The 27,945-nt window shown below is 27.0% G+C and overlaps 6 protein-coding genes across 6 annotated transcripts; 2 read left to right on the top strand and 4 right to left on the bottom strand.

The window, feature by feature from the left end:
- Positions 1 to 1,795: 1,795 nt before the first annotated feature.
- Phum_PHUM434580 (Peritrophin-1 precursor, putative) lies at positions 1,796 to 2,851 on the top strand (the record flags this gene model as incomplete). The annotated part of the gene is made up of 4 exons (XM_002429440.1): positions 1,796 to 1,896; positions 1,979 to 2,118; positions 2,239 to 2,427; positions 2,508 to 2,851. The coding sequence occupies 4 exons, from the start codon at positions 1,796 to 1,798 to the stop codon at positions 2,849 to 2,851; spliced, it is 774 nt and encodes a 257-aa protein (XP_002429485.1).
- Positions 2,852 to 3,729: 878 nt separating this feature from the next.
- Phum_PHUM434570 (Peritrophin-1 precursor, putative) lies at positions 3,730 to 5,209 on the bottom strand (the record flags this gene model as incomplete). The annotated part of the gene is made up of 4 exons (XM_002429439.1): positions 3,730 to 3,941; positions 4,019 to 4,213; positions 4,313 to 4,510; positions 5,158 to 5,209. 4 exons carry the CDS (start codon positions 5,207 to 5,209, stop codon positions 3,730 to 3,732), a joined length of 657 nt encoding a protein of 218 aa, XP_002429484.1.
- A 1,441-nt stretch (positions 5,210 to 6,650) lies between these two features.
- Positions 6,651 to 11,167, top strand: Phum_PHUM434560 (kinesin eg-5, putative; the record flags this gene model as incomplete). The annotated part of the gene is made up of 12 exons (XM_002429438.1): positions 6,651 to 6,709; positions 7,384 to 7,669; positions 7,755 to 8,068; positions 8,142 to 8,378; positions 8,458 to 8,650; positions 8,785 to 8,967; positions 9,051 to 9,134; positions 9,211 to 9,591; positions 9,693 to 10,301; positions 10,386 to 10,788; positions 10,884 to 11,026; positions 11,138 to 11,167. 12 exons carry the CDS (start codon positions 6,651 to 6,653, stop codon positions 11,165 to 11,167), a joined length of 2,922 nt encoding a protein of 973 aa, XP_002429483.1.
- A 596-nt stretch (positions 11,168 to 11,763) lies between these two features.
- On the bottom strand, positions 11,764 to 13,588 carry Phum_PHUM434550 (Peritrophin-1 precursor, putative; the record flags this gene model as incomplete). The annotated part of the gene is made up of 4 exons (XM_002429437.1): positions 11,764 to 11,975; positions 12,065 to 12,259; positions 12,334 to 12,540; positions 13,546 to 13,588. 4 exons carry the CDS (start codon positions 13,586 to 13,588, stop codon positions 11,764 to 11,766), a joined length of 657 nt encoding a protein of 218 aa, XP_002429482.1.
- A 2,872-nt stretch (positions 13,589 to 16,460) lies between these two features.
- Phum_PHUM434540 (chitin binding peritrophin-A, putative) lies at positions 16,461 to 21,216 on the bottom strand (the record flags this gene model as incomplete). The annotated part of the gene is made up of 10 exons (XM_002429436.1): positions 16,461 to 16,563; positions 16,692 to 16,902; positions 17,006 to 17,212; positions 17,630 to 17,824; positions 19,839 to 19,942; positions 20,014 to 20,209; positions 20,413 to 20,613; positions 20,687 to 20,992; positions 21,046 to 21,079; positions 21,184 to 21,216. The coding sequence occupies 10 exons, from the start codon at positions 21,214 to 21,216 to the stop codon at positions 16,461 to 16,463; spliced, it is 1,590 nt and encodes a 529-aa protein (XP_002429481.1).
- A 4,146-nt stretch (positions 21,217 to 25,362) lies between these two features.
- On the bottom strand, positions 25,363 to 27,245 carry Phum_PHUM434530 (Aquaporin AQPcic, putative; the record flags this gene model as incomplete). The annotated part of the gene is made up of 5 exons (XM_002429435.1): positions 25,363 to 25,497; positions 25,963 to 26,043; positions 26,135 to 26,350; positions 26,796 to 26,939; positions 27,030 to 27,245. 5 exons carry the CDS (start codon positions 27,243 to 27,245, stop codon positions 25,363 to 25,365), a joined length of 792 nt encoding a protein of 263 aa, XP_002429480.1.
- Between the last annotated feature and the right edge of the window lie 700 nt (positions 27,246 to 27,945).

The following is a 27,945-nucleotide window of genomic DNA, read 5'->3' as shown; positions in this document are numbered from 1 at the left end:
TAAACGTTTTCTTTTATTCATTTATTCTAATTCCACGTCCGCGTTTAGAATTTTTTTTTTTTTTTTCAAAAGAATGAGGGTTAGCCAGGAAAAAAAAGAAAAAATTAATAATTTATTTTATTTATTATTAAATCGTGATAAACTAGACCGGAAATTAAAAGTCTGAACATAACGTCGCGAGTAAATTTTCCACGAGTACTTTTTTTTTTTTTTGTGCAATTTTTTAATTTTTTCAAGGCTAATAATATTAGAAAAAATTACCTGACTATGTAAATTTTTGCAAATAATTATTACCGTAATAAAAAAAACGTTTTTTCTCGCCATATTAAACAAAAAATAATAATAATAATAATAAGTAGAGGAGTGAAAGAAAGAAAGAAAGATAGAAAAACAAACGTACGGACATATACGTAAAATTTTCATTTGTAATTTTTTTGAGGCGTTCGTTAACCTGGAAAAACAAAACCGATTGCATCAATAATATGCATGACACGAATTACCCATCGGCACACGTACGCACGCACACGCACACACACACACACGTATAATAAATTATTCTATTCATATATTCATATCTACAGTAACAGGTTTCATATGTATTTATAGAAGGATATCGTCGATGAATGCAATCAAGTGTTTGTTTACGCGTTTGGAATAATTTCCGCCCCTCAGAATGTGTATGAGACGCGTAATAATCCGGATAGGAAAAGTTTACTACACAAAAATAATTTTCCTAAAATGTCTAAGCTATATAACTCACGAGTGACAAAACAAAAAAATTTCTTTTCCGTATACAAATCATTCTATAAACAAACAAACAAGCTCAGAGACTCTTCTTTTCATAACAACTTTAAAAAAAAAACCAAAAGCGTCGCCATTTTTTCTCTTGGGAAAAAACGAATTGCTCCATAAGAATTTTTAATAGTTAATTAATGTTGTGAGGGGAGCCTCAGGTTAAAAAAAATTCAATAAATCAATAAAGTTTAGAAAAAAAAAAAAAAAAAAAGTTATTCGTTATGATTTAACCAACACCACCATCACCACCATAATCATCATTACCACCACCATCATCATCATCACCATCACCATCACGAGGCAAAAGATGTATTTATATAAAAAATAAAATACTTTTATACTCTCTAATCAATTACACAATTAAATGATGAGAAAAAAAAAAAAGTTCATTCAGTCATCATTTAACGTCTATTGACATATTTAAAGGTCTAAAACATAAGCACTCGATTTAAAAAAAAAAAAAAAAAATTACATAAAATAAGGAAGAGTTTTAATGTTATTGCGAGGAATTACATAACTCAGAGTCTACTACGACACATCAGGTTTTTTATAAAACAGGTGTGCCTTTTGACACAGACAGACCCATCTCGAAAAATGATGATGATGATGATGATGCAGTTGTGGTGATGGTGATGATGGCGTCTACGAATAAAAAAAAAAAAAAAAAAAGAGAAAGTGATTAACACAATGTGTGACAAGTAGTTATCGTCGAAAGCGTTTGATTATTACAAGGGTTTTAATTTTTTAATTTAAATGACATAATCCTCCTTCTTCTCCTCCTCTCTTCTTTTCGTACGAGGTATTTTAGGTACGATTCGATATGTGTATGTGTGTAAAGATTTAGAAACATTTTTTTTTTTTTAGCCTCGAGAAAAACAAATTTTTTTTATCTGGGTGTGTGTTTTAAGCAATATAAAAAAAAAAAAAATGTTTTTCTTCGAAAAGTTTTTTTTTATATAAACAAAAATGGCTACTTTTTTGAAAAATTACACAAATGCGAATGTTTTTAGGCGGAGTTTTATCTCAAAATGTCAAACAACAGCAAGAAGATCCATGTCAAGTCAAATCAAAATTAGCTGGTGACGCCACATATTGCGATAGGTATATATTTTTACTACCGCATTCTGAGAAAATTATTATTATTATTATTATCGGTAAATTATGCACTTATGACAAATTCCAGGTATTGGGAATGTATAGGAGGTCAACCGGAACTCTACGATTGTCCTAACGGTCTCGTATTTGCGGGAAAACATAGAGGAGTTACAGAAGGATGCGACTATCCATGGAGAGCTAATTATTGTGAGGGAAAACAACTTGCCAGTAAGTCCTTGAAACTTGTTTGTTTGTTTGTTTTCGTTTGTCGGACTGTTAATTAATTAATAATAAAAAAAAAAAAATAGGCATGAATATTTTATTAATAAATGATGTCGACTTTTACAGATGGACCCATCGGAACCGAACATTGCGATTGGTTATATGGAATTTTCGGACACGAAACATCTTGCACGAGATATTGGACGTGTTGGAACGGTACGGCAACAGAACAACTTTGCATCGGTGGTCTTTTGTACAACGAAAACACTCACTCGTGCGATTGGCCTGAAAATGTCGACGGATGTCAAAAACATCGTAAGTATTATCCGAGCGAGACGTGAAAAGGAAACAAAATGAAAATTCTTGATGTATTTTCTGTTTGTTTGTTTGTTCAGCTCTTTGCAACGACGATGCCAACGGTAACGTACCATTAGGAAAATCATGTAACAGGTACTGGCAATGCCAAGGTGGATATCCACGTCTTCAAAGATGTCCCGCCATGTTAGTTTTCGATAGGAGATCATTGAGATGCGTCGTACCACCAACGGAAGATTGTGACGTGCCCACAACGTTACCACCACCGCCAGAAGAAGAAGAAGAAGAAAATTTACCACCGCAAGATTTAAGAGGAAGACCGCAAAGCTTTGGTGGAAATAGTAGAAATCAAGGAAGAGAAGAATTAAATTTACCGAGTCTTCCAGCCGGAGCAATTCCTCTTCCCGTGAGGAACAGGAACTGAGAAGCAGAAGAAAATTCTTAACAAACAACATTATTTAATTCCATCGTGCGTGACGTTAAGAGATAATTCGTTTGAGCTCTTATCCATCTAAATTTTTTTTTTTTTTTATGGTCAATTTTATTCGACCCCTCCTCCCCCCCCCGAGAGATCCCAGATAAAACGCGAGACTGTTTTTTAAAAAAATTTCTTTTTTCTCTTTTTCTATTTTTTTCAGCAAAGTCACGATTAAATTTTTTAAATGGCGGCCTATTGTTTCGAAACATTTAAGCGAAACGTTAACCCCCCCCCCTTTTTTTTTTAATTCTTTTATATAATAATTTAGAGTGTAATAACCGATGATATGTTTATAGAATAGATTTATTTTTTGGATACGATTATTCCAATCGAATGGGGAAAAACCGAAATTTTCCGGAAAATTTTTTTTTTTATTTAAAACTAGTCACAAACGATCGATAATTTTTTTTTACTTCCTTTAAAGTTTTAACAAAATTTTAAAAAAATATATTTTAAATGCGTGCGTGACGTTTTGTTTTTTGATTGGATGATCAAAAAAAAGAAAATTTTTTTTTCAAAATTGATTTTTTATTTCCGGTTTTATTTTGGAATAAACGTAAATCCATGTAATTGTATTGAGCAAAAAAAAAAAAAAAAACTATTTTATACAAATATTTACAATAAATTATTGAAATAAAAATTTATTATTATTATTATTATTATTATTTAATTTTTATGTATTTTGAATACTGCAATGCGATGATGTACTGAATGTTTCTCACTTTTTAAATCCTTTGCTGTAAAAAAAATACGAAAATTTTTAGTTTTATAGTTTTTAGTTGAATTTGATAGGGAAAAAAATTTGTTTGTTTTTTTGTTTGTATTTACCAATGAGGTACGTGTTCCGGACTCGAACATAATCCGGTTGTTTCATCATAAACGTTACCATCTCCGCAAGTGATAAGACGAGGATAACCGTTGACGCATGTTATCAATCTACCACAATCACCAGGTACTGGAAATCTTGGAAACGGCCAATATCTCGCTGCGACAGAATCTTCTGGTACGTTTGTCGGACATTTAAAACCAATTATTTCTAAAAATTAAAAAACGACAGCGATCAACGATTGATAATAATAATAATGGTAAAAACAATTTAACAAAATTTTTTACCCTCCGGATTGCATTTTTCCAACAACATATCAGGCCAATTACAAGTGTGAATTCTTTCGTCGTAAACTAAACCTGGAAGACAGGGTTCTGGAAGAGGGACACCAAATTCACATTTAACGAAATTAGTATTACATTCTTGTCCGATGGGATAAATTCCAAATTGATATTCGCAACCGGGTGAACTTATCGGAGTGTCTATCAAAAAAAAATTTTTTTTTTCATTTTCGACGATGTTAAAGGGTCGAGGTCAAAAAAGAAGAAGAAGAAGAAGTAATAGTAAAAAAAAAAAATTACAATCAGGTTTACGATCTCCACAATTTACTGCCCAATTATAATTACAATGATTGTGTACGTTTCCGGTTCCGTCGAATAACAAACCATTTTCACATTGTTCGTATGTTAATGTACCATTAACGCAAAGATAAAAATGATCGCATAATCCTGGATCTGGATAAGTAAAAACTCCCAATTCGGGACATTGAAAATTTTGACCTGAAAATTATTACGAAAATAAATAAAAAAAAAAAATTTTCGAGGTCAGGTCACGAAAGGATTCGATTGGTCCGGGTTACCTTGTTTAAAGGATTCTTCATTAAGAAATTTAACATTAAATTAAAAAATATTTAGCAATATTATTATAAAAGTCAAATTTTTTTGTTGTTGGAAAAAATTATGCCTGGACAATAGTTTCATCATCATCATAATCATTCTTAGTTTTCGTTTTGTATTATTACAATTTTTAAGAACAAAGAAATTTCCAGACGTTAACATAAAAAAAAAATGAATTGACAATAAACAATTTTGGCCTTGCCATGATAAATTATTTAGATAATAATAATAATAACTGACAGTTAAATTAAAAAATTTTAAATTCTTTTGTTTTCTTTTTTTTCTTTTAGTTTTTCCTTTTTTTTTTTCATATAGTTTATACAATCAAAGGAAATGTGAAAATTCATTTAAAACAATCAAAATATTATAAAATCCATAAAAGAAAAAAGTACTCAAGGATGGAGGAAAAACAAAAAAATTTATTTATAATCTTATTTAAAAATTTTTTTTACTTTTGAAAATATACACGAAGGTAAAATAAATAAAATGTTGTTGTAATATAATTATTATTATTATTATTATTAACATACCTGAAACGTTGTAAAAAAAAATTGTTATTAAAAATCCAGTTAAAATAAACATGTTTAAATAATTAAGATTAAACACAAACTAAATCCTCACACAACAACTTTTGTTATTTTTTTTTTCTTTTTTCCCAATTTATTATTATTAAAAAAAAAAAAAAAAGGAGAAGAAGAAGAAGAAGAAAGATCAGGGTCTTGTAATAAAAAAAAAAGATGGTGCTGCTATCTGGGATTGATGTACCTGAAGATGAGCATTTTAAAATTTGTTTTTAAAAAAAAAAATAATAATAATAAATTAAATTGTTTAATATTGTATGAATTTATTAAATGAAATGTTATTACAATTAAACATGAAAATTTTGTTTTGTTTTTATTTTAAATTTTTCATAAAATAGATTGAAAATGGTTGTTTATTATAAAATAGAGTTGTTGGTTGATTTTTTTTTTTTTTTTTGTTAAAAACAGCTTTTTTCTTAACGTAAATTATTTAAAAAAATAAATATTGTTGTTTACCTTCAATTTGTTTGTTAGTCATCAAGATCTCTTTGTCTCACGTTTTCAACGATTGTACATTAATAATTTTTTTTTTTTTTGCTTTTTTTTCAGTTTTAGTTTCTTGTTAACCAAGTCGTTGTTGATTTTATGAAATGATGTAATGTCGTCTTCAACGTTGAATTCATATCACACAAGGGAGGCAGTTAATAATTAAATTTATAAATTCTTAGAATAAATCAGAACATATCAAGGATAATTGTATATATTCATCTAAAACAATATTAAATATTATTTATTATACGTGGAATACCTTAAAAAAAAATTTTTTAGCATTAATTTTTTAAAATTATTTAATTAGAAATTATTTAATGTCGACCTTGACTTTCAAAAATTGTAATCGTTATTTTTTTTTTAGCCTAAAGAATAATATTATTTTTAGCAAAAGATTATGTCTGTCTCACAATTATATTTCCCTTGGTTTGGATGTGAAGAATAAATCATTTTGAAAACATAAATTCAAAAGTTTAAATTGAAAATTAAGTTTTTTATTAACTTATTTTTAAAAATAACCATTTTAACAATAATCATTTTAACAAAGTTAAAACTTTGAGGCTTTTTACATATGAATTCTTTAAATTAAAACATAAAACAAATAAATAAATTAATTTTAATTGTAATGTATTAAACGTTTTTTTTTTTTTTTAAATTATCTTTTAACGATTTTTTTCTAAATACGAACACGAAGTCGTTTTTTTTTAAAATAAAGTCATAAAGAAAACAAAAAGTTTTGAAAGTTTTGAACGACCGCGGCAAACGGGAACGGCTAACATTTGCTGCCGACAATTTCATACACCGAAATTATTGTCGCAACTTGTTAAATAACCGTTAAAAGTTGGCGGTTAAAGCGTTTTCTAATTGGCGTTCTCAGTGCGGTTTGTAAGGTTTTTTTTTCCTTTTGTTCACTTGTTTAACTTTACTATTTATACTGGCAAAGCACTAATGAAATGGCTGCAAGAAACAAAATTGAAAAGAAACAACACATTCAAGTGTTTACTAGAGTGAGGTATGTCATAAAACTTATTGTGTATAATACAATACTATAACACATCAAAATACTCATCAAAAAATTTCATTTTATTTGTGTTAAAAATTATATAATATTGCATTATTATTATATTAAGGACTGTATAAATACTTATTGTGAGATTCACAATCGGTAAATTTTTATTTTGATTAATTACAGAAATTGCTCATACATAAATTATACATTAAAGTTGAACTATATTGTATATTTAAATAATTGAAAAATGTCAGAGTATTCAAGTTTAATTTTTTTGTTGAATTTTTTAAAATGTTATAGTGATTTTGGTATAAATTACTATAATTAAGATCTTTGTTTTATAAAATTTTTATATTGTACACTTAAATAAATAAGGGTGTGGTTTTCAAACACTGCCTCAAATATATAGTATGTTATATACATGTTTAGTTTTTATATCATTATGTTAATATATTTTATCCTAAAGAGTTTTATAAATTTTAATTTTAATTTTGTTTACTAATAACATTTAAGTATATAATATTTTACACGAAATGCATTACTGAATTTGTAGACAAGTTGTGGTCGAAAGATTACAAAAAAAAAAAAATTTTTTAATCAATTTAATATCACATTGTAATTTAGATTATACAATTTAACATTTTTTATTATTATCATTCTACAAATTAATTTTTCAGACCTTTAAGCTCTCAAGAATTAAGATCACAGGTTGTGGTGGAATGTAACAATGCTAAAGAAGTATCAGTCAGAGACAAAAGTACAACAAAAACATTTACTTTTGATCGAGTTTTTGGGCCTGACTCAAAACAAATAGATGTATACAAGGTTGTCGTCAGTCCTCTTATTTCTGAAGTTTTACAGGGGTATAATTGCACTGTTTTTGCTTATGGACAAACTGGTACTGGGAAAACATTTACCATGGTGGGCGATAAATCTGATCATGTCAATGGAAGTTGGGAAGAGGTACAGTTTTAAAATAACATATTTATACAACTTTACAAAACTATCCATTTAAGCTTTGTTATTATAATTTTATCATTATGTTTAGGATCCTAATTGTGGTGTAATTCCTCGAACACTCAGTCATCTTTTTGATGAACTTAAAGTTAGGGCTGATGAATTCACAGTGAGGGTTTCGTTTCTTGAATTGTATAATGAAGAGCTTTGTGATCTTTTGGCTCCAAATGATAATGATGATGGAAAAAATTTGAAGTTGTTTGAAGATTCTATGAAAAAAGGTTCTGTCATAGTTTCAGGCTTAGAAGAAAGAACTGTGCATAATAAAGATGATGTTTATGCAATATTGGAAGCTGGAAATTTACGAAGACAAACAGCTCCAACATTAATGAACGCCCAATCCAGGTGTGTAAACTATTTTTACATTTTGTACTTGTGGCATCTAATAAAAAAACTTAATTGTTTTTTTTACTTTCAGTCGTTCTCACACAATCTTTACAATTACTGTTCATATCAAAGTTACCACACCTGAGGGAGAAGATTTAATTAAAACAGGTAAAATGAATTTGGTAGATCTTGCAGGAAGTGAAAATATTGGAAGATCGGGAGCTGTTGAAATGAGAGCAAGAGAAGCTGGAAGTATCAATCAATCTCTCTTAACTCTTGGAAGAGTTATTACATCATTGGTAGAAAGAACTCCTCACATTCCATACAGGTATTATTATAATTTGTTTTTTTTTTTCTTTTTAATTTTTAATTATTTCCTCTAAAATTTATTTGAATTCAATTTTAAGAGAGTCTAAGTTAACGAGAATTTTACAAGACTCACTGGGAGGCAGAACAAAAACATCGATAATTGCAACTGTTTCGCCAGCTCTTTGCAATATAGAAGAAACTTTAAGTACATTTGATTATGCACATCGAGCTAGAAATATCACAAATAAACCAGAAATAAATCAAAAAACATCAAAACGCGTTCTGCTAAAGGTAAAAATTGTACAGTAAAAAAAATTTTAACTTTAGATTCTTAAATCCTGACAAACTCTAACCAATGATTTGTTACATAAATTATAGCGAAAATTGATAAAACTTGCAATCATTATCGACAAATTTTTTTACAGGAATATACAGAAGAAATCGAAAGATTACGTCGAGATTTGATTGCTACTCGAGAAAAACATGGTGTTTATTTAGCATCTGAAAATTATAATGCTATAATGGCTGAAAGAGAAAATTTGAACAGAGAATTGGTCTCTAAATTACAATTATTAAAAGTTAGAGAAGATGAATTGGCCAAACAAGAGGTTAGTGAACTGCAAATCGAATCACAAAAAAAATTTATTTAACAATTATGTAGTTACATGTTTTCATTTATGTTTTTTTATAGGAAATTTTAAAAAGCTTAAACATGAATTTGTATACTACGCAAAGTGAACTTGCTGCTACTTGTCAAAAGCTGGAAGAAGCAAACGTATGTTTATTTTTGTATTAAAACTTTTCTGTATAATTTTTAGAATTTGTGAAATAAAAATTCAAATTTATTACAGCAACTTTGCATAGAAAAAGAAGATATGTTACACGAATTGGGAAAGCAAACAAACGCACTTCTGAAAACCGCTGATGAAGCAGTTAATGATGCGAAAACATTACACGATCGTTTGGATAAAAGTAGAAGAATATTAGAACATAATTATAATACTTCTGAAATGTTTAAAAATAAATATTATTGGAATTTAAATGATATGAAGGGTCGAACCGAAGATTTTTTTGAAAAACAAATTAATAATATTGAAGGTCAGATGGAAGAAGACAGAAAAAATTTTTCTGATATTTTAAGTCATCAAAACACATTACAAGAAAATATTGGAAGAATGGTGAAGGAATCTAATTCTAAAATACAAAGCTCCCTTAATATTCTAAAAGAACAGGTAATGTAAAACTTGATTTTCTTTCAAATGCATTCTAAATTAAATGTGCAATATAAATAATAGTATGTAATATATTATTAGTATTTTTTATTTAATTTCAGACATTCGGAAATAATAATTTTTTTGAAGAGCAATTAAACAAATTAAAACTTGCCGTTGATACTGAAAATCAAAATGCCCATGAAATAATTTCAAAATTAATGGAATATTCGCAAATAGTTAAGTCCGATTGGACCAAGTTGTTTGATTCTTTTGAAATAAACAGAAGGATTCTTGAAAAACAAAGCTTTGACATACAGTCGGCACAAGATAGGTTAATGGAACTGACTAAAACAGTTTTAGATTTGCCTGCAAAATACAATGAACAGTTAAAACGCCGCGAAGAAAAATTAAAAGCCTATGTGGAAAAATGTGACTTTTTAGAAAAGCAAAAAGCAAATACTGACAAGCAGATCGAAGAATTTAGTCACACGCTTTTAAAAATTGCACAAGATCAAGTAGAATTATTGCAAAGAAAAAGCGAATGCGAAGAAGCGTTAAAAAATATAAAAACGGACAAGGAATGTGAAGAAGAAAATATGTTTAGTGAAATAAACGAATGTTTGGAAAAAAATACCACCGCTATCACGAGTCAAGCAGAAGAAGCAGAAGCGATAAATGAAAAAATTGGAAAATCAACAGCAAATCTGATAAAAAATACCGAAGAAGTGGTAAATATTTATTTCTTTTCGTTTAGTGTCTTAAAACTTAAGTTTTAAGTTAAAATTTTTTTTTTTTTTTTTTTTTTGGCTTAGGTTTTCCCAGTGATTAACGGAATGATGGAAATAAATAATGAATGGACTTTCTCATTAGAATCTTTTATAAAAGAAAAGTCAACTGAGTCACAGGGCAAATTGACCGAATTGAAACACCTTTGTGAAAGTCAAAATGATAAAGTTGTCGAGTTTTCCGAGAATATTGAAAAAAAATCATTGGAAGCCATCGCCGATAATGAGAATTTGGGAACGTGGGCAAATATGCATTCGGACAATTTTATAAGTCTCTCAAGAGATAATCTAGAGAATAATCTTTCGAACAAACAAACAATGTCGTCGGAAATAACTGACTATTCCAATGACATACTGTCTAAATTTAGCGAAAGGATGGGTGAAATCGAAACTTTCTTTACGGAAAACATTAAAAAAGATGAAAGAACCGGTAAGATTTTATTCGAATATTAATTTATATTTTATATATTTTAAAATTAAATTATATCGATAATTAATTTTTTATTAATTCGCACCTTTACGCAGGTAATACACCTCAGAGGAAAGAATTCAATTATCCGAAAAGCATTCTTTGTTATTCGAACAGGGTCAGAGACACGTCTTACAATTCCTTGTCTAGAGAACCACAAAAAATTTCAAGATTGTATATGTCAGACAGTGACGACATAGTAAGCGATCAATTTGAAAAATTAATTCTTAACCATTTTTTTAAAATACACGTGGATTTATACTATTATTATTATCATTAATTTAAATTTTTTTTTTTTTGTTTGTTTCAGGATGAAAATAAGGAAAATACTTCTTTATAAAACTTACACAATTTTTTTTGTTTTTATCATTTACGATTGTCTGGTTTTTTATACTTCGTGACATTACGTGTATATATATATTCTTATTCATATACAATTTTTTAATTAACTTTGACCTTTTGAAAGTTAAATAAATTTTTTTTTTTTTTGAAATTTGCTTACAGCCTTTTAAAGAATATTTATAAAGTTTTTATGTTATTAAATTGTTAATTCAAGAAATCCTCTACCGAAAAAAGAATTAATATATAACTGCTTGTTATCATACGGAGAAAAAAGAAAAAATAACTTTTGCATTTTATTATTATTATTATTCTTATTATTATTATTATAATCATTTATTTTCAGATAATATGCCATTCATTAAATAAATTTTTTTTTTTTATTTATTTTATTTTTTTTTTTTTTTTACAAAAAAAAAAAAAAAAAAAAAATTTTTTAAATTACATTTTTGTTACAAAAAAAAAAAAAAATTAAAAATTTACTCTTGCCGCGGTTATCATTTCTTGAATCCGTGACTGGAAAGAAAAACAACAAAAAATTATGTTTTACTAAAAAAATTTTCGTTTGAATTTTGTGATTAGGTACGAGGATTAAACCTACCATTTAGGAACTAATTCAGCTTCTTCGCAGGTACCGGAGTGTTCGTCATATAATTTTCCTTCTTCGCAATTTATAAGTCTTGGAAATCCATTAATACAAGTAACCAATCTAGTGCAATCTCCAGGTACGGCAAATCTCGGATACGGCCAAAATTTAGCAGCAACAGAATCAGCAGGGAATTTAGTTGGGCATTTAAATCCAACAACGGCTGCGTAAGTTTGCGGTATTATTATTAATCAATAATTATTATTTCAAAATATAAATTTCAGTAAGAAAAAAATATTTGCGGTTACAAACCTTCAGGGTTACATTTATCCAATAGTAAATCTGGCCAATTACATTTGTGTATTTTTTCGTCATATGCCAAACCTGGTTCGCATGGTTTAAGATGAGGTACACCGTATTCGCATTTAATGAAATTGGTGCTGCATTCAGGTCCGTCGGGATAAATTCCAAATTGATACTCGCATCCTGGAGTGCTTATAGGAGTCACTGTAAAAAAAAAAAAAAATTTTATTTATCCTTGATCTACTATTTATTTAAATTTTGTCATTGATTTTACTCACAATCGGCTTTTCTATGACCGCAATGTACAGCCCAATTATAATTACAGTGATTGTGAACGGCACCTTTACCATCGAATAACAAACCGTTTTCACATTGTTCGTATGTTAAAGTTCCATTTACGCAAAGGTAAAAGTGATCACATAATACTGGATCTGGATACGTTAGTACTCCATGTTCTGGACATTGGAGAACTTCTTCACCTCCGACTAAAATAAATTAAATATGAAGTAAATCATTCATTTAAATTGGCTTGAGAATAAAAAGAAAAGTTTAAAGTAATTAATTAATTTTTTTTTTTTTTTAGTTAAATAATTAGGAGTTGATTATTCATTGAAATTTCACAATTAAAAGCAAAAAAAAAAAAAAAAAGAAAGTAGACCATTAGAAAAAGAAAGAAAGAAAAAAGAAAAAATGTTAAAAAGAACAAAGTCATTTTTTATATTTGATTTCGTTTTTACAAAATAATTTAATTTTTGACTGACTAAATGGAAATAAAGTTTAGAGAAACTTATGATAGAAGAAAGAAAGAAAAGGAAAGAAAGGTAAAAGGAAAAATTGAACGTTTTTTTTTTTTTTTGTGATACTTTTTGTTAAATTTTAAATGACAGGGTAAAAAACGGTAGCAGTGGTAAAAAAGTTAGTGACCTTGGCATGATTTTGTCTTTTAAATATATTTGAAGCCAATACCCGCCCGATGCTCGAAGGAAAATTATTATAAAGTGGTTTTCATGGTGTCCAATTTCACTTTCTTCAACTTTCGATTTCGATTTTTTTTTTATATGCGTTGAACAATTAAAGAAAAACTTAAAACTCATGTAAATTTTATAAAAAAATTTTTCTTTTCTTTTATTTTATTTTATTTAATTTTTTGAAATTTTTATTAATTAAATATAAATTTAATTTCAGGGATTATTTACTAACGTGAAAATTATCATCTCAAGTTTAACTAACGGTTACACGAACGAACGTTTATTTAAAACAGTTTTACCAACATGAAATTTTTTAAAAAAAAAAAAATTCGCCTCGAGACCTAACCCAAAAATTATATAAGAGTGAGTATAAATTAAAATGTAAAAAAAATTTATTATTAATTCATTGATGTCATCATCATCATCACATTTTAGTAATTACAAGTTTAAAAAAAAAAAAAAAAAAAAACAATTTGAAAATAATAATAATAATAATAATAATAATAATAATTGATAACTCACCCAAATTGATAAGCAATGCTGCACCTAAGGTTAATAATAACATGTTGGCGTTGTGTTTTCCTATCAACTACACGTAAAAGTTATATTTCGTTCAATATAGACAACAATACAGTAATCAGAATCAGGGTCGTACCTAAAATTGTTACAGTGCTGCTATCTATATTATGTCAAAGAATCGACAGTTTTTTTTTTTTTAAACCGCCGAATAATAATAATAATAAATTTTCTTTTTTATGTTTTATTAATTTAAATAATTTTTATTACTTTAGGTTGGAGAGGGGAGGGGGGTAATATTTGTTCAGGTTTCTTCGCATTCATTAACCATGATAAGGAATGAATACGTTATCTTCGTAGGACAATGATCTTAGATGGAAAACTTGATTTAAAAAATGAAATTTAATTTATTAGTTGACATAAAAAAAAAATAATAATAATAATTTCTCCAGTTTGCCTTCGAAATACCTTCAGGTCTCATTATGATCACGAAAAAAAAAAAAGAAGGTATATGAAATCAACAACCTTCACACTTTTAAAATTTTTTTTTTTTTAATTAATATAAAAAAAAAATGTAAAAATTAATTTTTTGGAAATCTCCAGTTTAATACGCAAAAAGGTTTCTTTTATTTGGGAAAGTATTACTTAAAACCTGGAACGTTAAGGGGATGTAACTGGAAAAAACAAAATTAAATGTTATTTAAAACGAACGCTATCTTTCATCCTCTGGAAAAATATTATTTCGTTTCCATAATTAATTAATTAATTTTTATTTTCAGGTTTTTGTCTGGTTTTTAAAAAAATTTCAAATGGATGATGATAACAAAAAAAATGATGGCGACCGCTTATGATTAATCATCTGGAGAAAAAGAAAAAAATTAGTTTTTTTTTAAACAAGAGGTATTTGATGAATTTTAATTTTTTTTCCATGAGAATTTTTTTCGGCATTTCTGGAAAACATTTATTTATTTTTACCGGTTTTAATATTATCATTTAATGTTTACCTTTCGTTACAAACCTACAACTCGCTTTAAATATTTAATTATTATTTAAAAAAAGTAAATTAATAATAACAATAATAATAATAATAATAATAATAATAAGTAATTGAATTTTTAAAAGTGAAGGTTAAAAACTTTGGAAAAAAAATCAACAATGGAATGTCCAACCTTTCTCTTTAAATAACTTTTAATGTTAGAAAAAAATTTTTTTTTTTTCCCCGTTAATTCGACGATGGTCATCATCATCATCATCATCATCATTTTTATCATCATCATCATCATCATCATCATCATCATTATCATCATCATCAGTAGTATTACGTAGCTTAAATTTTCCCCTCCAAAAAAAAAAAAAATTATTATTGTTTGTCGTTTCTTCAAATATTTTTTTTTTCTTAACACTTTCTTCACGCTTTGACATTTTACACACGCACACACACACGTATTACATATTATTTGACATTTAATAAGTGTTATGACCCCCCTCCCTCACCTCCCCCAATTAATTTTTTTTTTTTATTTGTTAAATTTTACATAAGTCGTCACCGATGACGCATTTACAGTTAACTTCAATAAATTTATTTTTTTTAAAATATTATTTTGGGGGGGAGGGGGGGAGAAATGAGATAGGAAAATTTTTAATTATTAATCCTCGAAAGTTAATTAATAATAATAATGATAATAATTAATAGATAAATAAAAGTTTAATTAATTCACGTAATTACAAGACAATATTTTTTTTTATTGTTTAAATTGTTTGATGAGTAGGAAATTTTTTTTTATGAATTTAGGTTATTAAAAAAATTTAATTAATAATTAATTTTAAAAATATAAAATTTATTTATTAAAAATAATAATATTAATAATAATAATATTTAATTTCCGATCGGGTGTTTTTATTTTTTTTTTAATTCGTTATAAAAAATAATAATAATAATAATAACAGTAATTTAAAATCAGCCTTTTCTTTTAGAATTTTTACGTAATTTTTATTATTATTATTATTATTATTATTATTATTATTATTTATTAACAAATGATGAAATTAACGCGGTTAAAAAATAATGGCCGAAAATACGATTCGAAATATTTTTTTTTTTTTTTTTTTAAAGGGGGAGAGAGGGGAGCACACCCGTGACACGCGTGTAACGAATTTATTTATTTATTTATTTATTTAATATTTTAAAGTCCGCTTTTTAAATTTATTTATTCACGATACAAACTAACGAAAAAACTATTGTTGTTTGTTTGTTTGTTTGTTGTTTGTTATTAATATTTAAATTTATTCATTAAACACTCTTTTTTTTCCATAATCTATTTTTCCATCTCCATCTTCATCGGTGTACAGTTCTTTGAACTTTGGGTGGTCTTTGTAGTAGTTTCGACTGCGAAAACAAAAAAAAAAAAAATTACTTTATTATTATTATTATTATTTAAAGTTTTAAAATTTCAAAATTCATATAAGAAAGAGAAAGAAAACGCGATAGAAAAAATTAGTTTTGTCGTCCTTGTTGAAACCGCAAATGATCTTTCTGTTAGAAAACAAACAAACAAACAAACAATACCGAGAAAAAGTGAATGATGATGAAAATAAGTTGGAAAAAAAACTGTTATGTGTTGTTAGCCCGCAAAAGGTCAAACCAATCGAAAAATTATTATTATTATTATTATTATTATTAAAGTGTTGTTGCGGAAAATTCAATGTTTTTTTTTTTATTGATGTTTCGTTATTTGATTTTTGCATAGCAGATAATACGAAATCTTATGAAATTTATTGTTAACGTAATTTTACACACACGCAAACAAACACCAAGTTCGATAGAGAGAGAGAGAGAGAGAGAGAGAGTGTGATGGAAGCGTTAGTAACGATTTATAAATTATTACGACAAAAAACAAAAAAACCTCTTAATTATCCGCGATTTATTTTTGTCGGTATTTAGCTCTGTTGCTCGCCGCAGCTTCTCTTAATTTTTCATCTTGTTTAGCTCTTTGAACATCGGGATCATCTTTGTACCAATCCTCGCTGTGAAATTGAAACAACAACAACAACAACTTTTTTTTTAACCGTTATTATTATTATTATTATTTTAGCAGGACGACGTTTCAAAAAAAAAAAAAAAGGAAAGGTCAAGAAAATTTATAAATACTCACCATCCCGGAACATTTTCTGGTTCGTCACATTTTCCAGTTTCTTCATTATAAACTTGACCTAACGAACAACCTTGTTCTCTGGGTGTAACACCGTTCAAACAAACGTAAAATTTCTGACAGTCTTCAGGGTGAGCATACATTGGATGAGCAACTGCTTGACCTCGGGAATCCGTTTGAATTTCCTTAGGGCAACTGAATCCATCTTTCAATTCTAAAAAAAAAAAAATCGAACCGTGAATTTAATATTTGATTTCTATGAATTTTTTTTTTTTTTTTAGTTTGGAAAATGTCAAAGGCTAATAAAAGATACTCACTCGCTTCTTTATTACCGCAACCCGTTCTTCCAGCTGCATCTGGCCACACGCAGGTACCTGAATATTCGTCGAAATGAAGACCGGTAGGACATACGATTTCCGTTGCTTCTCCTTCGATGCAATTGTAAAATATATTGCAAACGGATTCGTCCGGGTGAGCAAAATATCCATTTCTTCTTGGACAAAGATGGTTCGATTTGGGCGGTTCTGTAATTTACGATATCATTAATAATTTTACGTCATTTAATTGCGACATTTTAAAGTCACTCTTTTTTTTTTTTATATCAATTAAATGGGTTGATGTTTTTTTTTTATTTTATAACACCAAACCAAAATTAACGCCCATCAAATCGACGCCATTTTTACTATTATTATTACTACTACTACTACTTCAAATTGCAGCAAAAAAAAAAAAAAAATTTTTTTTTCTTCTTATTTTCTCAACTATTCATTCATCATGTGATTTTTCTTTAGCAACTTTAATTTTCAGGTGGTTAACCGCAAATATTGCCGTCAGGTGTGAAAGTCGATACAATTTAGAGTGTAAATTATTATAAAAAAATCCATCTATCATTGCTTAATATAATTAAATCATTCATTTCAGTTACCAAAAGTCGTACTTACGAAGTTCCAATCTATCTCCGCAATCTACGCTAAAAGGTTGATCGCATTTATTAACCTTCCTTATGGTCGGATCGAAAACCAAACCGTCAGGACATAATTTTTCTACTGCTTCACCATCAACGCATTCATAATATTTATCACATTGAACTGGATCCTCGTACAAACCGTCATGTTGAGGACATTTAAATGCAGCGTCTAAAAAAAAAAAAAAAAAATCAAAGGAAAGTCTTTGACTTTAATTTAATTTTAATTTATTACGATGTGAAGGAGAGAGATATATACGTATAAATATTTAAATCATTTTTAAAAACCGTGACATAAATAATAATAATAATAATATTAATGACGTGCCTGTAAGAGTGAAAAAGTAGATTTTTTTTTTTTTGAAAAAATGACGTATTTGTCTCGATGATAATTTACGTTGAAGAAATTTTTTTTTTAAATTGATTTTTTGAATTTTTTCACTTAATTATACCTCTCTGGTTAAGTGGTTGATATTATTATTATTATTATTATTAATTTAAAAGCAAAGTAAAGATTGAGATAAAGAAATGTTTGTACTAAGAGCAGAGGATCTAATCGTAGCCCTGCTTTCTTTATCAACAACTTTCACATTTTGTTTGTTGATTTCATTTTAAATCGTATTGTTTTTAATGAAGTATTTAAAAAAAAAAAAAAAATGTTTCGAGCATTTTTATGATGTTTTATTGTATGGGGAAAAAAAAAAAAATTTTTATTAACCAAAATTAAATTTTGTTAGCTCACATAAGAGTTATAACAGGTTAATAAAAAACAAGGTTAGTATTACGGTTATGTAATGTATGTACATCGTTAACAAATTGTTAAATATAATATAGATAACGAAAAAAAATAAAAATAAATATGGTTTCTGTGAAAAATGTAAAAAAAAAAAAAAGTCAAATGTTAAACGCGTAATAACGAATAAAAATACACGCGTATAATTAAAAATTATAAACAAAAACAAAACAAAAAGGAAAGAAATTAAAAAAAAAAAAAAAAAAAAAAATTATTTTAGGTACGGATGACCAAAATTAACAAAAATTTTTTCCGTTTTTTTTTTTTTAGATTTTCAATTTAATCACACTTTGGAATAATAATCAATCTTTGGAAAGTATTTAATATTCTAATGAAAACAACAACAACGACAAACTTACCTGCCAGCCAGAAAAAAGCAATCAAAGGTACGATAAATGACAGGTTCATAGTGATGAGACTACGAAGTGCACCAACGAAAGTCAATAATAAAACTGAACAAGCAGACGGGGGAATCGTCCGTATCCGGTTGTTTTAACACCTCTTAATACCAAGACAGCCAGCCTAAAAAAAAAAAAAAAAAAAAACTTGTCACGTGGTATTTATTTTATTTTATTTTAATTTTTTTTTTTTTTTTTAAATCTTCCGCGTATTAATTTTTTTAAGTTTATAAATAATTTTAGTTCTGTGTCGTAATTTAATTGATATTTATGATAGTCGTCCGGGTGGTACGTGATTTGACACTAAAATGTTATTCGTACCTAAAATATTACCTCTTCTTTCTTCTTTTTTAAATATGGTGTAACCCCTCTTTTATTGTTTTCCCCCCCCCCACAACCACTCCCACCTAGTTGTAAAAATTTTTATAAAAAGATGATTTGAATCTTTATCTAATCCTTTTGGAAAATTCTTTTGTGTTTGTATCGAATGACCTCTTTTTGTTATGATTGAGGAAAGGGGGCGGAGATTATAAAAGTTTTTATAAGGATTGTAGGAGGTTATCATAAAAGTTAATCGAAGTAAATTTTTTATATAAATAAAATAATTTTATTGATTAAAACTGAGATAAACAATATCACAGTAGAGTAGTTTAACACTAATAAAATAACATAAACGTCTTAAATGGTTTTGTTAGAACCCATAACTGAAAGTTTTTGTTTTGTTTTGTTGGAAATCATTTATTGTTTGTAACGTTAAGTTATAATTAATCGATATTTGATGATCGATTGTAGCATTTTGTTCTGTTCGATTGAGAACAAACACAAACTTTATGTAATTGTAATAACTTAAACGTAACAGGAAATCGTTTGATTTGAAAATTTTCCAAAGAAAACAAATTTATTTTATTATTATTATTATTATTATTATTATTATTATTTTTCTTCTTCATCTTCTTGTACTACGGGTTTTATTTGTTTGGGTCTTTTTTTATTACCGTTTCGTTTTCTTATAGTTTCCTCACTCGGTCTAGGCTTTGGTTTTGGATGTTCAAGAGCTTCTAATTCTTCGTCTGTTATAATGCCCTTGTACCAGTCTTTGCTGAAAGGTATCAATTTTATTAACATCGAACGTTCTTATTGAGGTTAATTGGGGGAAAGAAAATTATTTACCATTCAGGCACGTTTCTCGGCCAATCGCAAACTCTTTTTTCTTCGTTAAAAACTTGTCCTCTTTTACATCCGTTTCTTCTCGGAACTTCACCATTTATGCAAACGTAAAAAAATTGACAATCTTCTGGATCTGCATAACGTGGATGAGTTTTAGCTTCGCTTTCGTTAACTTTCGGACAAGTAAATTGAAAAACATCTGAAAGGAAAAAATTAATTTTTTTTTCTCTCTCTCTCTTTCGAAAAGTTTTGGAATTTTTGTCAAAACCGCAAAATTCGAAACAACATTTTTTGTTTTCGTTTCCTTTTACCTTGACATATTCTTAACGAAAAACTTTTTTTTTCTATTTAAACCTGTTTTACAAACCTCTTTTATTACATAAAATTATACATATATTATACCTTGGGATGAACATCCTTTTTTTTTAGCTTCATCCGGCCAACTACATATTCCTGTTTTTTCATTGTATACCAAACCACCCGGACACGTTATCATATTAAATTTTCCATCTACGCAATAATAAAATTTATCGCAGGTACCAGCATCCTCGTGTGCGAAATAACCATTCAATCTCGGACAGTGTAGAGTCGGCTGTGGTTTTTCTATTCAAAAGTGAAAAATTGATCAATCATCTGAATTTTACGACACGAAGAAATATCGATCGGTTGTACTTACGAAGTTCCGGTCTTTGAGAACAATCGATACCAAATGGAAGATCGCATTTTTCATGTTGAGGACTGAAATCGTTGAAAACCATACCGTCGGGACATAGTTTTTCCGTAATGGCTCCATCTCTGCATTCGTAATATTTATCACATTGATAAGCATCAGCAAAATATCCATTCGGTTCGGGACATTCGTCGGTTAATGCGGGATCATCATCGTCATCACCGTTAATCACAGGACTCGATGTCGTCGATGTTGTTCTGCTTTGCTGCTGTCGTTTATTTGATCTCAATGAGGTTTGTCCATGTATTATACCTTAAATGAAAATATACGTTTTTGTTAAATGACGTGTGTTTGTGTCATTCTACCAAGCGTGAAAATTCCCGGAAGTCGAAAATGGTCCTTATTGGCAATTCACTTTAATTAATAGGTACCCAAGTGTCAATGAGACAAAAAAAATCCCTGATACGATAATTTATGTACTTATTACAAGGTTATACATTTACCGTGACAGTTTCTTTCTTTTTTTTTCTCTCCATAATATTCTACGAATCGACTTAATCGTACTAAAATTTCAAAGCGTCCATTTTGAAACGTTAGAAAAGGAATTTCACAATTAAAAAAAAAAAAAAAATGGGGGAAAAATTATTATTAATAGCTTAACCTTTTATTATTATTATTATTACAGTAATTACATAACCTAACTTGGGAAATTATTATTATTACTATAAATTTATAATAATTTAAAATAAAAACATTTAAAATGTTTAACACATTGAGAAATAATTAAAATGTCAGCATTTAATGGCATATTATAAAATTATAAGAGGTCAAAAAAGTTTTAAAAAAAAAAAAAAAAATTGTTTTAAAACAAGAATTTGTTGTTATTTGTTCTTTACAGTAAAACAAAGATTTCAACAAACGACAAACAAACGACAACGCCAGAAAAAAAATTAAACAACTTGAAAATGATAAAATTACGAAAAGAAGAAAGTTTGTGTTTTTAACACTAGAACATATGGAAAAAATTTTTGGATTAAAAGAAAAAAGAAAAAAAAAAAAAAAAAAAGAGAAAAAAAATGAAAAAAAAAGTGAGAGAGAGAGAGAGAGAGAAAGAAAATGAAAAAAAAAAAAAAGAAAAAAAACTTACCGACGAATAAAATAATAAAAAAAACTATTGAGATGTTCACGGTTGAAGTCATGTTTGGAAAGTGATTCGCTGGAACGAATACGGGACTCCATGACCTTGGTAAATGACTAGTATTTTTTTAACTTTTCCTTATTCCGACCCTGTTTTTTTTTTTCTTTAACCATTGTTATAACATTACGTTCGATCCAATTAATTTTTTCCTATTGTTATTAATTATTTCATTGATTTTCCTCTTATTATTATCCTGTTTGTAACAAACTTATTAAAAAATCATTATTACCAGAATCGAAAACTAATCGATTTTAAATCGATTTTATATCGATTTATATCGATTTATCGATTACCTTTCGAAATAAATTATTTATTGTCAAAAAAAAAATTTGACTTCCAGGTTTTTCCATAACGTTCTATTACCGTCCATTCTTTTATTTAATTAATTAATTTTTCATATAACAAAGATTGTTCTTGGTTGTTCTTGGTTGTTGTTGTTGTCGTCATTTATTATTATCATTATTTTTTGATGTTTGTAAAATGATGAAAGTTTTTTTTTTTCTCTTTTGTTTTTTCTTTGTAAATTTATCATCGTGACTTACGATTTATTATTATCCGAATTTAATTAACGTCCTCGTCGTCGTCGTCGCCGCCATTTTGTTTTTAAACGAAAAATATTACGCTAAAATTTATATATATATATATATATATATATATCGGTCGAAATAATAATTAATCTTTTATTATTATTATTATTTTTGATTTTATTTATTATTTTAAATAATAATGATGATGATGATTGTCGTCACGAAACGAATAACGCGTTGAAATCATACTATTATTATTATTATTATTATTAAAAAAAATTTTTTTTTTTTTTTAAACACAAAGTGAAAGTTTTTGTTACTAGTTTTTTTTTTTTTTTTCGTTTGTTTGTTTGAAATAATAATGATAATACGATAAATTTCTTTCGTTACTTAATCAAAGTTACATAATTTCTTTTAAAAAAAAAAGTTGTCGGGATTTTAAATAACAACAACAACCAAAAAAAAATTTTTTTTTTTATTATTATTATTTTGTTTGTAAAAACTTTCAAAAATTTAAAAGAATTGTAATGTTTATTTTTTTCCATGTCGTTGCTGGAACGTTTTATTATTATTATGGAAGATTTTTATTTCGAGTCGTCTGGCGAATTCTTCAAACAAACAAACGAACAAACAATCACCTGATAAAATCATCGATGGATCGAATCGTGAAAAGGAGGATTATTAGTATTAACAAAATAAGGTAAAATAAAATTTTTTTTTAATTTTCCACGTGGGAAAACCATGTTTAACTCGTTTCGCTTCGTAATAATATTAAGGGGTGGGAAGGGGAGGGGCGAAAGCGCGAGTGGGAGGGGCGAGTTCAACACGTGAAAATTTGATAAATTGATATTATACCAACGGTCACGATTGATAATATAAATATTATACCGAGTGATATTTCCTTATAATGAACGGTATTAAAATTTTGTAGTAATTGTATCGTGTAAATAGTCACGCAACAAACGGAAAACAACCAGAGGAATATCAATAGGAAATTAATCGTTTTACGTAGTCTTTGTACGTTTTTATCGGACACGACGTCGACGACGTTATTTTTCACTTCTTGTCCGTTTATAATTAAATTATTATCTTTGATTTTTTTTTTAATTTTTTTATTTTTTTTATCGAAATTTAATTCGCAATTGAATATTCCGCACAATTCGTCAATCGTAACCGTCGACGTTTCTTTTTTCGTTATATTTTTATTTCCGCCGTACCACCTGGATATAACGTTCATTATTAAATTAATTTACGATTTATAAAATAAATCATCATATGACGTGTTTACATTAAACAAAAAATAAAAATAAAAAAACGAAAATAATAATAATAATATCATCACTTTTGACAAATAACCGGAAATTAAATTTTTTTTGCTTGGAAAAACCATAGACGTTTGTGTTAAACGAATTGATTTCCTCGTAAAAAAAATTTATTTATGTTTTTTTTTTTTAACCACAACAAAAGGAAAGAAATTTTAACAACTAGATTTATTTAAAAAAAAAAAAAAAACAAAACGTTATCGATAATTGGCCACATTATATATGTATATATAATAATGATAATTTAGAGAAAGCTAATAAAAAAAATATATAAATAAATCTGGTGAAATTTCGTTTTTTTTTTTTTTTAAATTCGGGTTATTTATTACATTTTTGATTAATTTTTATCGATTTTAATAAAAAAAAAACTTGGCAAAACGTTTTTGATCGTAACGACTTTAAATTTACCATCGCGAAAATTGATAATGTAAAATTCATATCGCGATTTAAATAAGAATTTTTTTTTTTTAAATAGAAATTTTAAATGGAAAATTTTTAACGGAAATTTCAATTTAAAAACATTTTTTATTTTTTAAAAAACGCCTGCAAAAATTACTCTATGCAAACTTTATGTATTTACACGTATGACAAATTGCATACTCGTAATTTTACAGGGAGTGATTTTTGTTTTGTTAAAATAACACAATAATGACATTTCGGTTTTGAGTTTTTTATTTTTTATTTATTTTAATTATTTTAGATATTTATTTATTTATTTAAAATTATTAAATTTGATCAATTTAAATGATCGTAATCGTAACAAAATTTATAATCATAAAAAACAAAAACATTATTTTCTCGCGTATGAAAAATAAATTAATAATAATACAAATAAAATATAAATTTTTTTGTTGTTTTTGTTTTAAAAACCTAAAACTTAACATTAAACATTAAAATTAACGAGCGAAACATTAAAAATTTTTATTCATTTAAAATCGTTTTATGATAATAAAAAAAAAAAGTAAACATCGAAACAAAAAAATATTAATTAAATATAAAATAAAATAATAAAATAATAAAATTCGTCATTTTGATGTTAATTAATCGTAAAACCATCCGTGGAAACCCATTTTACTATTTAAATAACTTATCACTGTTATCATTATTTACAATATTTAAAGATTATAATAATAATAAAACTACGAAGTGATTATGTATGTGTAAGTATTATTATTCTATCATATTAAATTTATTTATCTTTATCAACATGAGAATTGATGAACGAACCTAACGATCTTTTTTTTTCTTTTATATTTTTAGGTTAAAAAATAATTTAAAAAAAAAAAAAAAACGAGCGTGTTGTTTGGTTTAACGCAACAAAAAAAAAATTTTTTTTTTTTTTTAAATATATTTCCCCCATTTATAATTTTTCTTATGCGTAAAAATTTTATTATTATTATTATTATTATGGAATACCATCCTTGGTTTTATTTTCCATACGTTTTAACTGAAATTTAAAAAATTTTAATTTTACTATTAAATTCTAATGAACACGTTTTTACTTTTTTTTTTTTTTTTTTTTTTTTTTTTTAATTAATTAATTAATTTTTCCATCGTAATATTTTCACGTTATGAGTATTTTCTTTTTCTTTTATTGTAAATAAAAAAAAAAAAATTTTTAATTACGAACATTATTTAATAACTCACTTCTTTTTCTTCAGCTCGTACCGGACTATATTCTGTTACTTCATCTAATGGCGGAGCTGAAAATGTGTGATGGTATATCAATGCAGCTGCTATACCACCTAATATGGGTCCCAACCAGTAAACCTGGAAAAAAGGAAAACATCGGTTGAAAATTTTCTTCCATTTTCTTCTTATTTTTCAAACGGTGAGTTTTAAAATTAATTTTTTTTTTATTCGTTGACGTAATGGGAAATTTTATAACGGGTCGGACATTATTTAAAAAATTTTTTTTAACCGTGTTGTAAACTTGAGAAAAACTCATTTCTACGTCATTTTGAGTGTGTGTGTGTGTGTGTGTGAGAGAGAGATGTAGTACACTTAACAAAGCAAAAAGGAAAAGAATTGAATTGTGACAATGACAAAAAAAAGGACAAAGAATAAAAAAAAAAAATGACGTCACGAGCGCCTACCACGCAATTTTTTTTTTTTTTGTTTCACATGTAAATAATTTTACATCTGTGACATTTATCTAAAGGAAAATATTAAAATAATGTTATGAATAATGATAATAATAATTTAAAATTGGAAACATTATGTCATGGCACGCACCCAATGATTAGTCCAAATGTTTGCAATAACAGCCGATCCGAATGTTCTGGCAGGATTCATGCTGGATCCAGTGAGTTCGATCTTGCAAAAACAAAAAAAAAATTAATTAAATATCGATCGATATAAACACGATTGATTGATTGGTTTTGAAAAATATTTTTCGTTAACTTACCGTTGCCAAATGACCCATTCCGACCGTTAAACCGATTGCAAGGGGTGCAGGTATATCGACAGATTTTCTATTAGAATCGCAAACTCCGAAAACAACCATGACCAAAACAAAACCTAGAAAAAATTCAACTCCGAAACCTTGAACAGGACTTAATTTTGGATTAACAGCCGTTAATCCTAACGTTCCCTGTACTGTAGGATCATCCGGTGTAAGAGCCTAAAATTTCACAAAATTTTTTTTTAAATTTTCCCATTCATTCATTCATTCATTCGGTTAAATCAAAAAGTGAAATTTTTTTTTTTTTTAAATTCGATTTTAAAATTAAATTAATCAAATTCCAAAAAAAAAAAAAATTATTTTAAAATTAAGAAGAATCAGAAAAAAAAAGAAAAACTTTCTAAAATCAATATTATTATTATTGTTATTATTATTATCGTACGAAATTGGTAACTGGTATCTATTACGTCATAATAATTTTTCCTATCTTTTACGTGTAAACTATTTTTTTATTATATACAATGATTTATCCCGCGAATAAAAAAAAAATTAAAATTATTACGTAATTTAAATGATATCATCACACGGAGATTAAAAAGAAAAAGAAAATGGAGGATTAAACTGGAAATAAAAAGGTGGAAAAAAAAGAAAAATCCGGTTTTACCTTTAATACAGCTGAACCTGCAACGGATCCAAGGCATTGAACTATTACATAAAATAATGATTTTATAATAGGAATTTTACCCGTTACGAGTACGGCAATCGTAACGGCCGGATTAAGATGAGCACCACTCACGTGACAAAAAGCCTGGAAAAATTATTAAAAAAAAAAAATTATAATAAATTATCCTTTGGGATAAATTTTAAGAGGAAAAAAGGAAAAGAAAAGGAAACGTACCTGAACTGCTCCAAATATGACGAGACCAAACGTTAATGATATTCTAACTAAATCCGTTACATCATCCGGATTTGTTATGTGCAAACAACTTGCGCAACCGAAAAAGTTAAGAAGAAATGTACCTAAAAATTCAGCGAGTAAAGCTTTCCATATTCCACCTTTTTTGTCGAGTAATTCGTTTATACCCAATTGTTCTTTTATGCTTCTTTTCGGCATTTTCTCTTATATTATTCTTCACGTGGAAGTGAATGGAAATGAAAAAAAAAAAGAAAAAAATTCAAAATTTAATATTCAATTATTAAAATTCCATAAATGAATCATTTTTTTTTTTTTTTTTTTTTTTTAAACAATCAAAAATTGGTTAAAACAAAAGAATAAAATGACCGGAAATGAAAAAATAATAATAATACACGTGGTGATTATTAAATAACGTTATGTATGCGTTTGTAATTATTTAAGGATCACAAACGAAAATTTAATTCTAATACTACGTTCAATGGGATGAATAAAGAGAGAGAGAGAGAGAGAGAGAGGATACAACAGGAAGTAATGACGATTTATTTGTGTAAAAAAAAAATTATATGTACATGGGTTGTTGTTGTTGTGATCGTTTTATGAATAATTATTTTAATTGCACAATTTTTACGTTATAACTTTTTTTTTTTTTTTTTTTTTGGATTTCTTGGCTGCCGATTTGGTTTTACGCCCACGCATACGTATATAATGACAGATGTTATTAAAATTTCCTACGGGCAAATTGACTTGTTTTATATAAAAAGTTGTTAAATTTATAATAATTACAATAATAAAAATTACATTGGATTCTTTAAAAAAAAAAAAAAAAAAAAAATTAAGGTGATGACTACTGCGCTTACTGCGAAATACACAAGAAAGAGTAAAATAATTAATACTTTTA

Source organism: Pediculus humanus, genomic scaffold, assembly GCF_000006295.1.
Source record: "Pediculus humanus corporis 1103172108203 genomic scaffold, whole genome shotgun sequence".
In the NCBI taxonomy this organism is placed as follows: Eukaryota; Metazoa; Arthropoda; class Insecta; order Psocodea; family Pediculidae; genus Pediculus; species Pediculus humanus.
The sequence above is the reverse complement of the archived record's forward strand: the minus strand, read 5'-3'. Positions and strand labels throughout refer to the sequence as shown.